Below are 13,930 nucleotides of genomic sequence, written 5' to 3'. Positions count from 1 at the left end.
GTAGTGCCCATCCATGATAGACCAGGGCCCTTCTGCAGTCTCCCCTTGTCTAGCAAAATCCGTGCTCAGCAAAGGATCTGCACCACAATGATAACAAGGAGAAGGCTACCCATGATATGTATTTTACTGGGGATCAAAGACTTAAGGCAAAGAAAGAAATTTATGCCTGCTGTATAAAAAAATAAAATTAAAAGAAAAGAAATTTATGTACTGTTAGGCACTTTCTAGCTACCTGGGGAGAATTATGAGGACAAAAGAAGCTTCCTGAAATTTCTAAATTTCCATTACACAGGTTGACCTCCCACCCTGTTTAGCTGTGATGCCAAGGCCTAAAGGAAAACTATTCCACCGCTATTAAGTGTTAATGTTGCAGCCCTGCAAAGTCAGAGATTTTCATCATTTCAGCATAGAAGAAGCATGGCTAAAATCAGCAAAAAACCTCCACCCAAATATAAAAGTGCTATGGAGGGCCAGAAAATGCAATCTTCTTTCACGAGTTTTTCCGCATAGCTAAAAAAAAAAATCCTTAGATGTTCCCATAACCAGCCCACTCAGACTTTTATTCTTCCCTAACCTCTAATTCTCCAAAAATTTGTTTTTTCTGTTCCAAAGACCTACTTATTCCAACAAGAATCACAAACAATACCTCCCCAATATTTCATTATTGTCACCACAAGATTCCATCAATAGCAGGTGCATAAACTTTGTATCTGTCAGCCAGCCTACTGTCACCAAAACCTGAATGGGTCAGGGCTTGACACTATCACCCTAACATAAACCAACCATCCCCTCAAATTTCCTCAACCCATTCCTGAATTTACCGTGCTACATCCTGCTACTCATGGAGATTTCCCCATCATCAGCCCACTCAGACCAAAAGGAAAATATACTGTTCTCTTCATTGCTTCTAGTTGCTTTATTCATTGTTGTAACTACTCATGTAAACATGAGTTCTAGTGCTTTAATAATTCTACTTTTGAAAGAACTACAGTCTGGTAAAACCAGTTTATCCAAGAATTAAAACTGCTAGTTATGTTTACAAAACCATGAATTCTATCAGAATAGTGGTCAAAATTCAAGTAATAATTCCAACTTTTTATGATATCACTTTGGAAAATAACTATTCCCTATTAATTTGAGTGTTTTAAAAAGTTCCACTCTACGAAAGAACCAAAAAGTTTGATATACATTGATTATACTATTTTGCCAAACATTCTGCAAATCTAACAAACACAGTTTATATATTTACGTCCACAAAGCAAATAAGGAACAAGCAAAACTCTGGGACACACAATCTGTAACAAGCAAACTACTATATAGAAGATGTCCATAAATTACCTCATGTCAATGAGTCTAATTGCAGGTGAATAAGGAGGAAGAAGAATTCTTTGCTAAGTGCTAAATTTTTAAAAATTTCAGGGAAAGAGTTGGAATGGATAAATATTTCAAAACCGTTTGAATTGTCATGGTAGTACTTTAGCTACCATGACACTATCACCCTAACATAAACCAACCGTCCTTAAAATGTTCTAAATGTTAAGTAGATCAATAAACTAGAATAATGACCACTAGAAATTAACATGGTATCTATAGAAGAATTCATTCTCATGAATTACCCAAATAAAAATGAAAAAATAATCAAATGATAAACAGATGTTCATTTTAATTTAAATGAAGGCATTTTTCATTTAAAATACATCTGGGGCTTCCCTGGTGGCGCAGTGGTTGAGAGTTCGCCGGCCGATGAAGGGGACGCGGGTTCGTGCCCGGGTCCGGGAAGATCCCACATGCCGCGGAGCGGCTGGGCCCGTGAGCCATGGCCGCTGAGCCTGCGCGTCCGGAGCCTGTGCTCCGCAACGGGAGAGGCCACAACGGTGAGAGGCCTGCGTACCGCAAAAATAAATAAAAATAAATAAATAAATAAAATAAAATAAAATACATCTGAAGGCCTCAAAGGTAGAAAAAAATAGGAAACAAAGTGAAGGAATCAACACCTACATGCCTAGTTTGAGGATCTTCAACATAGATTGCTTTCATCTTGCCCATGTAAACCGACCTCTTTATCACAGCACTGTAGAGCACCTTTATAACAGAAGAGTCTACAAAGATTTAGTACATTCCCCTAAATAATCATGTTCAACCCAGCACACTGCTGAAAGGAGTTACTTTTTTTTTTAAAGAAATATATTGGTTTTAAAAAAAATAAATTAATTAATTTATCTTTTTATTTTTGGCTGCGTTGGGTCTTCGTTGCTGCGTGTGGGCTTTCTCTAGTTGTGGCGAGCGAGGGTTACTCTTCGTTGCGGTGCGGGCCTCTCATTGCGGTGGCTTCTCTTGTTGTGGAGCACGGGCTCTAGGAGCACGGGGTTCAGTAGTTGTGGCATGTGGGCTCTAGGGCACAGGCTCAGTAAATGTGGCACACAGGCTTAGTTGCTCTGTGGCATGAGGGATCTTCCTCGACCAGGGCTCAAACCCGTGTCCCCTGCACTGGCAGGCGGATTCTTAACCACTGCGCCAGCAGGAAAATCCCAGGAATTACTTTTGTAAGTAAAGGTTTTACTTCGGCTCACTTGAATCTAAATATTACAAAGTACAACCAAGTATGGGAATCTTCTCTATGAATAATCTCAGTGTGTGGAATGAACTGGTGATCAACATGACCTGCTGCATTTTGAGTACTTGGAAGAGCAGTCTAACAAAGCACCCTCAAACCACCTAAAACAATCTGAAGTCAGTTACAATTCAATGAGCCATATACTTTTAATCCTTTACACCTGGAAGTAAAATCTTAATGGTGGAGAAGGGAGCTGATTAATCCATCCTGAGGGAAACCTTACATAATTAGAAAGTCTGAAACACCTGATACACTACTGATTAACAAAGAATGGCAGTCTCTAGAACAGTCCTTCTGCCTAAGACTTGATGCATGTACTTTACAGAACATCAAATATATTTGGATTTTGAAGGGTTAAGAAAGCAGAGTTGGACACATGCACCACAATGTCCACTGCACTATGTACAATAGCCAGGACATGGAAGCAACCTAAATGTCTATCAACAGAGGAATGGATAAAGAAGATGTGGCACATATATACAATGGAATATTACTCAGCCATAAAAAAGAACGAAATATTCCCACTTGCCGCAACATGGATGGACCTAGAAATTGTCATACTGAGTGAAGTAAGTCAAAGACAAATACCTTATGATATCACTTATATGTGGAATCTAAAAAAATGGTACAAATGAACTTATTTACAAAACAGAAATAGTCACAGATGTAGAAAACAAACTTAGTTACCGGGGGGAAAGCGTGCGGCAGTGAGTGGGGGGTGGTGGTGGATAGACTGGGAGACTGGGATTGACATATACACAATACTATATTAAAAAAAGAGGACCTACTGTATAGCACGGGGAACTGTACTCAATACTCTGTAATGGCCTATATGGGAAAAGAATCTAAAAAAGAGTGGATATATGTAAATGTATAACTGATTCACTCTGTTGTACACCTGAAACTAACACAACACTGTAAATCAACTATACTCCAATAAAAATTAAAAAAAAAAAGAGTTGTAGGTCATCCAAAATCATTTGCAGAAGTTAAGAACATCCTTTAAGAACTAATACGACATATACTGGAATTTTTAGTACACTTTGATATTTTAGAAAAACTAAGACAAAAAAGGGAGAAAGTAGGGCAACCAAAAATGAGAAATGTAGATGAACAAACTATTTACCCATCTTTTCCTGTACTAGTATACATCAACTGAACATCCTCTTCCAGCTGGATGAACTTCCATGAATTTATATAAATTATGTCTCCAGCAAAAGTTTGTTTTTCACTGCATTGACGTGTCAATTTTATCGATCAACTCAGTGTGAGAGCCTTTCATTCATTTGCTCTGTTGGCTGAGTGGAGTGGCTATGTTAGCAGACCCCTGACACAACCTGACTACCACCATAGAGGGTTTCAAAGTTTTTTCAGATTATCAACTCACCAACCTTAACTCTCTTTAGAGTCGAGAAATCAGTGTCATCTCTCCAGCTAACCTCCATTAGAGGAGTAACAGAAACCAGATTACTAGTAAGCCAAAATGTTTCTCTGAGAAATAGTAATAGTTCTACTAAAATTATAAGTGTTTGAGTCTTGCAAAAGCTACAGAATACACACTAGTTCTATCTAAAAATCACCTACATTTTGACTTTGACAAATTCTAACAAATTCTTGTTTGATTTGCAAAACCAGGTTCTTAGGTCTTCATTTTCTGCTATGAGATGTAATTATAATTTTAAATATTTATGTATGTATGTATGTACGTATGTATTTATTTAGGCTGGGAATGGTCTGAGTTGCAGCACGCTGGATCTTCGTTGCGGCATGCACGTGGGATCTTGCTCTCCGACCAGGGATCGAACCTGGGCCCCCTGCATTGCGAGCGCGAAGTGAGGTAAGTATAATTTTCAAAAGCTGCTTTCAGCCAGCAATAAGAAAATAACCCTGCGACTTTCCTGGTGGTCCAGTGGTTAAGACTCCACGCTCCCAATACAGGGGGCCCGGGTTCAATCCCTGGTCAGGGAACTAGATCCCACACACGGCAACGAAGATCCCGTGCACCACAACTAAGACCAGGCACAGCCAAATCATCTTTCATTGAATTGTGGCAGAACCCTTTGCATTCTCTTCAATTCTATCAACAACCCAGGTGAGCAGACACTCAACAAGTGTATGTATTCAAAAATAATTGCCTTAGTCTCCCTGAAGCACCTTGTGGATTACAAAAATATATATATAAGGCATGTATTTTTTCCACTCTACTAAAAGCCTACAACCTAAAATGCTACTAAAAGAGATGCAGTTATGAAGACTAGGGACATCTGGGCTTTAATGTTAGTGCTGACAAAGAGGCTCTCCTTAACCAAACTTTAGTCAGGCTCCTCTGAACTCTCTTCTCAATTAGGCCCTGACTTCTGGGCTTCTGGGTTCACCTCCGCATTGTCCAATTTTAGCAAGAATCCTGTTAGACCGGTTTAGCTAGAAACCCCTGTTACCCCTGAGGTACTAATTTTCTTTCCATCCACTGGCCCCCACTCTGCTTCCTGGCTATAAATTCTCATTTTTCCTTGTTATTTTCGGAGTCCAGCTCTATACTGAGGTCTCTTTTTCAATGTTGCAATTGCTTTTCTGAATAAAATCTGCTTTTACCACTAGCTGTGTAAGTATGTTTCAGTCACTTAACCTTTCTGGGTTTCAGTTTACTCATCTGTAAATTTAAGGGAGGTAGAGTAGATGACCTCTAAGGATCCCTGCCAGGTCTAAAATTCTCATGACGAAATCTGGTAGAGGAAAATGAGGTACAGGAAAAATTAAGCAATTTGGACTTGCTGGAGGTCACAGAGCCGTGAAGCCAGGACATCATCCAGGTCTTCTGACTCCCACCCAGCACAATGTCCATTTTACAAAACCAGTCACCGGGAATTCCCTGGTGGTCCAGTGCTTAGGACTTTCACTGTCAGGGCCTGGGTTCAAACCCTGGTTGGGGAACTAAGATCCTGCAAGCCATGCAGCACGGTCAAAAAAAAAAAAAAAAAAAAAAAAAAATCAATTTCAATGCTGAAACCAAAAGGCAGACAAATCCAGAGAAAGGGCATACCCAGGGTGCTATTTCACCCCCGAGTTCTGCTTCATCTTACAATCTGTTGTTCAGTACTCTTTAATCCCTAAGCAGCATTACATTTTTTTCCCATAAGATAAATCATTTTTCCTTTCTGGAAACATAAATTATACTACTTTTACCAATAAAACACGTAGAACACATAATAATTAACCTTGACTTTAGATGACAGCAACGATTAAAAGATTTTATTCTATTTCCTACCAATATTTCCTTCTGTTTTGTCATTAAAAGTTCCATTCAGTTTGGTTGTGAAGTGGGCCCCAGTTCTTACTTTACTGTAAAAGACTCCTAAATGCCACGGGGCTCAGTTGAAGGCAATTCTGACTCCAGCGTGACTTCAGTAAGATCGTTTTACTTCCTCCAAGTTTCAGTTACTTCGCCCATATCCAAGGTAAGTTATAAAAGACAACATCAAAGATGTGAAGTTTTAAAGTATTAAAAATCTAATGATGATGAACACTGTGTTTACATGCCATGGTACAATTATCTCAAATATCTATTTTCATACCTCTAAATATAGGGAAACAGTTTTTTAAATTTTTTAAAATTAATTTTTATTGGAGTATAATTGCTTTACAATGTTGTGTTAGTTTCTGCTGTGAGGGCCACATTTTAAAAACTTATATTCTACTGCTGCTGCTTTGAATTTTTTAAAATACCATACTGAATAATGCCACTTCCTCCTTGGTATCTTTCTATGCCATTTTTACCTGAGGGACAAGGAATATGATATATTTTAAAGTTAAACCGGGAACTAGATCCCACACACGGCAACGAAAACACATACAAACATAACTATTTTTTCACGCCATCAGTTTTCTGTTATCATCCTCTAACGAACTTAAATTTTGCCAATAAAGGTCTTCTAAAATGTTACATTTTCTGTGAAATGCAAGAAACAAAATGCTACATTACCTAGTGGGTAGCAATCAGTATTTTTAATACTTTAAGAATTTCAATTTACCGTTCACTAGCACATTATGACATCACTGCCTTCCAGCGTTTGCTCTCATTAAATAATCCTGTTTCTATCTTTGTTCCCTTGCCTTCCATACATAGACGGCAAATGTTCTATTGTTCCCGTTCACCATTTCAGTGAAGAAGCTTAAAAATGACTTTACATTTGCACGTTTCTTTGCTCGGTAAATACAGTTCCTCTCACTGCAGTTGAGCTGGAGAGGTCGATCTCTCACCAAAAAGCAAGATCTGGACAAAACTAAACAGCAAAACCAAGGCCGAATGGGAAGGGTGGGGGGTGGAGTCAGTACACCAGCCTAACAGGGGTTCTAGGGCTTCCACAGATAAACAAAGGAAGTTGATTTCCCCACGGCGCCGCGTGTGCTTCACTCGTGTGGAGTCCCAGAGCTCATTACCTCAAAAACGCAGCCCAACTGCTGAATTTTTCTAAAGGATCCCATTATAGGTGGACACCCAGAAAGTCAGCGGAGGCAGAGCTGGATGGGGAAGAGAGTGGGCCGACCTTCGATTCCTTCCTCCCACCCCACCAAAGAACCTAAATACCTACCAGCCCCAGCATACCGACACATAGCTCCTCAGCTGCTCAAGATACAATTTTCAGGGGCAGGAGAAAAACGGGAGCGTGGGGGGTGAGCTTCAGGTGGGGTGAGTGCGAGGAGCTGGAGAGAGGAATCAAGTTCAGAGGCGAAGCCGAGGGCACCAGAGGGAGGTCTAAGCAGAGCGGAACAGCTTGGGTGCCGGCGGCGCGCGAACGCCCGAACGGCCGGGGGCGGGTACAGGCCCCTTCCTCACCTGGCAGCCCTTCTTGTGATGAAAGCCGACCACCGCGATGTGCAGTACGGGCCCACGGGGGGCGCTATCGCCGCCGCGCCCGTTTTTCTCCATGGGCGACCGCCGCAGGCCCGCAAGACGATGACTGCAACCGCCGAGGGCGGCAAGCCGAGCAACCCCGTGACCCCCAGGAGGAGGCGAGCAGTGGATTTCAGGTGTCAGCGAGGGCGTCGCATGAGAGCCTCGCAGGGAGCGAGGAGGAGGCCGAGGCTCCTGCAGCTCTGCACCGCCCCCCCCGGGCCGCAGCCGAGCTTCCCTCATCCGCTTCCGCTGCTTCCGGGCTGTCACCTGATGCGGCGGCAGCCGCCGGTAAGGCGGGACTGGGCAGGATTGGGAGGCACCTGATGAGGCGGGGCCTGGCGGGGCCTGGAAAGGGGGAGGGGCGCCGGGATGGGGCGGGGCCTGGTGGGGTCGCCTGGCACACCTGTCCCCCGCTCACACCCTCTAGGTGCGAACTTATCCCGCTTCCTCCTCCTCTGTCCTTGTTTCTTCCCCCTTAAAATCTCCGCCCCTTCCCATCTCGTCCCTCAGCTTTCCTTTTTTTTACTTCACTTTCGGAGTATCCAGTTCTTTCACTTCCTTTCCTTCGCCTCTCTGGCCTACAGTCTCTCTGTTCTTTACTCTTAAATTTTGATAACACGGAGACATATTGGTGCGGCTGTATATCTGTGTATTCAACCTTTAAATTACCTGCTTACCCAGAGTTTCTCTTTTGCTTCGTTCTATGTTTTTTTTCCTTATTTAAATATTATGTGTAGGAGTTTGGAAGTGTTTTAAGCTGATGCAGAATATCCTTGAAAGTAAATTTACAGGGAGACCTGTAAAATGATCCTTCTAGTCCTGCTATTTTATTTATTTATTTATTATTTTAGTCCTGCTATTTAAAAAAAAATTCATTCTATCTTTCTGGTTTTAGTACTCTGGTCAGCACAGAGTACTAAAATACATGGGGTCTGTTGTCACCAGTATTTTTTATTTCCTTACTGTTTGTACTAATTCAATTAAAAAAAATTGAATCTCATTTTACGTCAATTTAAAGTGAATAATGGAAATACTAATAGATTTAACAAGTCTTATCCAGGGCAGTTTGAGGATAGGTACCTGCTTCAAATAGCATTCACAATTATTACAATAACGAGCTGTGAAGTTTATCATTACATGTTGCACATCCCTTAGTTTAGACAACCTTAGCAGCTGATTCCACTTCTGGCCTTGAAATTTAAGGACATTCATTCTAATATAAGTATGGCTGAGAAAAACAGTATACTCTTCTTAGAATATACTTTCTATGATTCAGTTGAACTGTTTTAATGCTAAGAAAAATACTGTAGAAAAATTTCAAGATGTTGCTACTATTTCTTTTCTGTATTACAAAAGTCTTGGCATTGGCTCAAAACTGTGTGAAACTATAATATTGCCTGTATACAGAATATGTCACTGTTTTGTTCCATCTGCCTTGACATTTAGGCCACAATTGGCCTAACTAAAATTGAAGTGAAATTGAACATCTTTTCAAAAGGATGTAAGGGCAGGACATCTTAGGACTATGTATCTACAGTGAATGCCAATTGTTTATTCATTGTGCAGGAGACCCAGTAATAACTTTATAAAAATCCATGTCATTTTGCATCCTAGGGCCTCCAACTAAGATTAAATCATTTATTCATAACCATTATGTTGGTTAAATGTTTAAAAATTGTCATTTAAAATAATGCTATAAACAAAGAAGGTATGTTACAGGGAAAATTGGAAAAGAAAGTAAACAAGTGGATTTCCAGAATTTTTTCCATCCCTAAATATACAGACTGGTCCATTTAACAATTTAGAATAACAACTTTTACGGTAGTTTTTTTTAAAATATTTTTAAATTAATTTATTTTTGGCTGCGTTGGGTCTTCATTGCTGCACGCGGGCTTTCTCTAGTTGTGGCGAGTGGGGGCTACTCTACTTTGCAGTGCGTGGGCTTCTCATTGTGCTGGCTTCTCTTGTTGTGGAGCCCAGGCTCTAGGAGCACAGGCTTCAGTAGTGTGGCACACGTGCTCTAGAGCACAGGCTCAGTAGTTGTGGCACATCGGCTTAGTTGCTCCGCGGCATGTGGGATCTTCCTGGACCAGGGATTGAACCCATGTCACCTGCATTGGCGGGCAGATTCTTAACCACTGCTCCACCAGGGAAGTCCTACATTAGTTTTTAATGAGTTGTATTAATATAAAATAAATTCATTAACAACATATTGTCTACAAGGACAAATATCTATTGAGGAGAAAATAGAAATTTCTCCTTTATTTTAAAAAGTATTGTAAGGAACAAGATTGGAAATAACAATTTGAGATAATGGAATACTTCCTGAACATTATTTTCTTTTGTTTTTATTTTTTTAAACTTTTTATTTTATATTGGAGTATAGCCAATGAACAATGTTGTGATAGTTTCAGGTGCACAGCCAAGTGACTCAGCCATACATATACATGTATCCTTTCTCCCCCAGACTCCTCTCCCATCCAGGCTGCCACATAACATTGAGCAGAGTTCCCTGTGCTATACAGTAGGTCCTTGTTGGTTATCCTTTTTAAATATAGTTGTGTGTACATGTCAATCAACTCCCTAACTATCCCTTCCCTCCCCCCCACCCCCTGCAACCATAAGTTCATTCTCTAATCTCTAAGTCTGTGAGTCCGTTTCTGTTCTGAACATTATTTTGAAAGGAAACTTTTGCTTGTATTTTTATGATGACATTTATCTCCAGGGAAAAAATTAGAAATGCTTTTCTGAATATACATTACATTGAAGAGCTTCTTTTAATTATATATATTTTATGGTGAATTATAAATTCTATATCTGCTCTGTAAGTAAGAGCTAATGGGAGAAAAACCCTGGAGACATAGAGCTGTGACATGTTTTCAAATTCATTAAAAATAAACTCTTCATCTGGAATTGCATATTGTTTCTTTTTCTGTCTTGCCTCAGGAAAGTACTCAGTAAAATAAAACCACTCCCTTCCTGCAATCCCCATTAACTCTACTCTCTAAACAAATTTTATCAACTTTTTCAGAGTATAAAGAGACTTTCTTTATTCTTCATCAATAATATTTAATATTGCTTATGTTAATTTGGTTTCTGTAATGGAATACAAAGTATTGACTTTCTTAAAGCATATTTTTCTGAATTTTAAACTCTATCAAGTAACCAATGCCTTGAATTTGGTCCCTACTCATAGTATGGTGAAAATAAAACAAGAATACAGATAGGAAAACAAACAAACAGGAAAAGAAAAGGGCTTCACAACAAATTTGGCATTCCTTTGTCTTTAGAATCATGTGAAGATTAAGGAGGTTTTTGATGGATATAAATGAAATAGAATGAGAAACAACTTAAAGAACTTAGCCCATACCTGGCCACAATGCTTGCCCTTGAACAGGTCTCAGTAATAATGATCTTAATGGAACAAAAGAACAAAAAAATGTTATCAGATAAGAGAAGTAACAATAGCAAAGATAATACATCTGTCATAAAGACTCCCAGTTCTGTTTCAATGATAAAGATTAGCCTGAAGCACTTTCTTGAGCTGTTTTGCTCAACTGTAACCTGAGGTTTGATGTTGACCTTTTGTGACCCTCCTGCCTTCAACCAACAAAAAGTTTGACTCTGTCGACCTTTGCCCCAATTCTGTGCTGAATTTTCTGCTCAAGCCCCCTCATGAATATGCATGTACCTTAGCTTAAAACTTCCCCAATTTTCCTGTTCGGAGAGATACTGTTTTGGGAAAGATCCCTGGTGTTATCCTTACTTGCTGGAAGTAAGAAATCCTGCCTTCTCTGGATCTTTGGCTTGGTTGTGTCTTTCAGCTAGACACCCACCAAGAGGCAAACCCAGTTTTCCAGTAACAAAATTGCTGCCTTAAAATGGCTTATGTGTTTAAAAGTAAGATAAATGTGAAACTAGCTACCTAGCAATGCTAGCTTTTGTAACGCCTACTCTAAACCAACCACCATATTAAATATTAGGAAACAAAGATAAATAGTAATAGCTCATATTTAATGAGTCCTCTGCTAGCTACTTTTCATGTATTATCTCATTTAATCTTCACAACAATCCTGTAAGTAGACACTATTTTTCTGTTCTTTCCAATGGGTAACATGGGACTTGCAAAGTTTGAATAGGTCAAATAACTGGAAGGAATTGTGGTGGAGATGAGGTTTGAATCAAAGTAATTTAACTTCAAAACTAATGGATTTAATCATGCTTCTTCCCAAAATTCTTGACTTTGAGGAACCTTTTTTTGCAGGAATGGGGTGGGGTGGGATGTGTGTTACCCCCTGGGTAGATAATTATAAGAAAATGTTACCGAACACAAGTTTGTGTGACCAATGCACAGTGAGGCCAAACAGACCGAAACATTGGAGTTTGGAGCAGAGGAAGATTTATTGTAGGGCCAAGTAAGGAGAATGGGTGGCTCATGCCCCCCCAAACCCCAAACTCCCTGATGGTTTTGGGGAAGGAGGTTTTATAGGCAAAATTTGGGCTGAGGACTACAGGGTGTGTGACTTTCTGCTGATTGATTAGTAGTGAGGTAACAGGGTGGTGTTCTAGGAATCTTTTTTTTTTTTCCTTTTTGCAGTACGCAGGCCTCTCACTGCTGTGTACTCTTCCGTTGTGGAGCACAGGCTCCAGACGCTGAGGCCCAGCGGCCATGGCTCACGGGCCCAGCCGCTCTGCGGCATGTGGGATCTTCCCGGACCGGGGCACGAACCCGTGTCCCCTGCATCGGCAGGTGGCCTCTCAACCACTGCGCCACCTCTCAACCACTGCGCCACCAGGGAAGCCCTAGGAATCTTATGCTCAACCTGAAGCTACTATCCTCCACCTGGGTGGGGGCCATAGTTCCTACAGAATTCAAAGATATTGTTATGTATGTTCCTTGAGCAAGAACCAGGACCCTGCCCCAAGGCTGCACCATTGTTTCTTGATTTCTCCTCCCTTATTTCTGCATCCCCTCCCTTCCCTAATTAGAAACTGTTTGAATCTGCCCTTTGGAACTCAGGGAAGGTCAAGGAGGCTGAATGAAGCCTATTTCCTACAAACAAGAAATGGGGGACACAGAAAGTCTTTTGTGCCCAGGAGGGCCCACAGGGGAGAGCATTGAGAGCTATTAACATTGAACATTGAGAGCATTCTGAGAGCTATTAACATTGTTGCAGGATAATGAGAGAGCCCAAGTCTGCAAGTCAGAGAAGCTTCACAGAGGTGGTCACATTTGAACAGGGTCTTGAAGGATGAGTGGGATTTATTAGAACTTGGGGACAGAGCATCCTAAATGCAATAAAGTAAAATCACTAAGGACTGAGGTTATTAAAGGACAGCATTTAGAAAAGGGAGGGTTTTATGACAAACTCAGGGGAAGTATATAAGATTTAAGTTAAAGTGCAGCGAGAGATGTTTGCAGGAGGGCACATGCCAATTTGGAGGAGGGCACACAATATTCCCTCTACTTGGAATGCTGCTCTTGTCCCCTTTCTGCCTATCCAATTATTCATCCTCCAAGACTAGATTCCTGTCAATTCCTTTGTGAAGCTTCCCAAGCTATCTGTGTGGCCAATGGGCAAATTTAACTCTCTGAGTATGAGGAACTTTATCCAAATACCAGATCAAAGTGAAACCGCAGTCCTCCTCAGATGCAACTTGAACCCAGCCATACTTCAGATTGGGACTTGAACCCACAATACCAGACTTAGGAGGGGACTCAAACACATTGTCTTTTCATTGAAACAGCTTACATGGTGTCAGGACTTACTGAAGGTCATGTTCTTTGGTCTCAGCACAGAAATAATTCAGTGTGAAGCAAAGTGATAGGCAAAGAGTGGGTTTATTAGCATAGGATGCTTGTGAGGGATACAAGTAGTCAGGCAGGGGAGCACAGCTCCGAGAACAAAGAGGGCTATATTTTTATAATCAAGGAAAAAGTGGGGAGGGGAGAAGACCAGCTCCTTCCTCATTTTTGGGTAGAGGTCAAATCTTACATCATTAGTTCCTCCTTTGACCCTATATGGTCTAACCCAGACTGTAATGGCGCTATTTAAATCATATGTATATTAGCGAAAGGGTAGTGACATATACTAAAATATGGTAATTCATCTCAGGTTTCAGCACAATGTCCCCTTTCACCTAGTTTCTTTCTCCTTTCCCCTTTATTCCTGTTTTGGCTTCATGCAGAAATGCTACTCTTCAAGAACCATAACTCCCTGACTTCATGTAACTAGATGTAGACCCCATATCTACTGTCTTTTGTTTTAACTATCAGGATTTGTGGTTTGAATGCACCTGGTATTCCTTCAAGGTAGAGTAAATTTTCTGCTATGTTACTGGATTCTTTTATTTTCTTTTAAACTGGATTGTTTTCTTGAATGGTCATTAGTTTACAACAGTCTCCCAAACTCCCTTAAAAT

At 40.6% G+C, this 13,930-nt stretch overlaps 1 protein-coding gene across 5 annotated transcripts in view; it reads right to left on the bottom strand.

The window, feature by feature from the left end:
- Nucleotides 1-7,765, bottom strand: part of AVL9 (AVL9 cell migration associated) — a 96,292-nt gene extending 88,527 nt beyond the window's left edge. For 4 of the 5 annotated variants that reach the window (XR_002174519.3, XR_002174518.3, XM_019925839.3 and 1 more), the window contains exon 1: nt 7,449-7,764. Coding sequence is in view for 3 of the 5 variants with exons in the window: in XM_019925839.3 (XP_019781398.1) it covers nt 7,449-7,748 (300 nt within the window). In the remaining 2 variants the exon portion in view is untranslated. Of the gene's footprint in view, nt 1-7,448 lie in introns of all 5 variants that reach the window. The other variant, XM_019925857.3, reaches the window with a different exon arrangement.
- Nucleotides 7,766-13,930: the final 6,165 nt, after the last annotated feature.

Source organism: Tursiops truncatus, chromosome 9 (genome assembly GCF_011762595.2).
Source record: "Tursiops truncatus isolate mTurTru1 chromosome 9, mTurTru1.mat.Y, whole genome shotgun sequence".
In the NCBI taxonomy this organism is placed as follows: domain Eukaryota; kingdom Metazoa; phylum Chordata; class Mammalia; order Artiodactyla; family Delphinidae; genus Tursiops; species Tursiops truncatus.
This window is presented reverse-complemented; position numbering and strand designations above follow the sequence as displayed.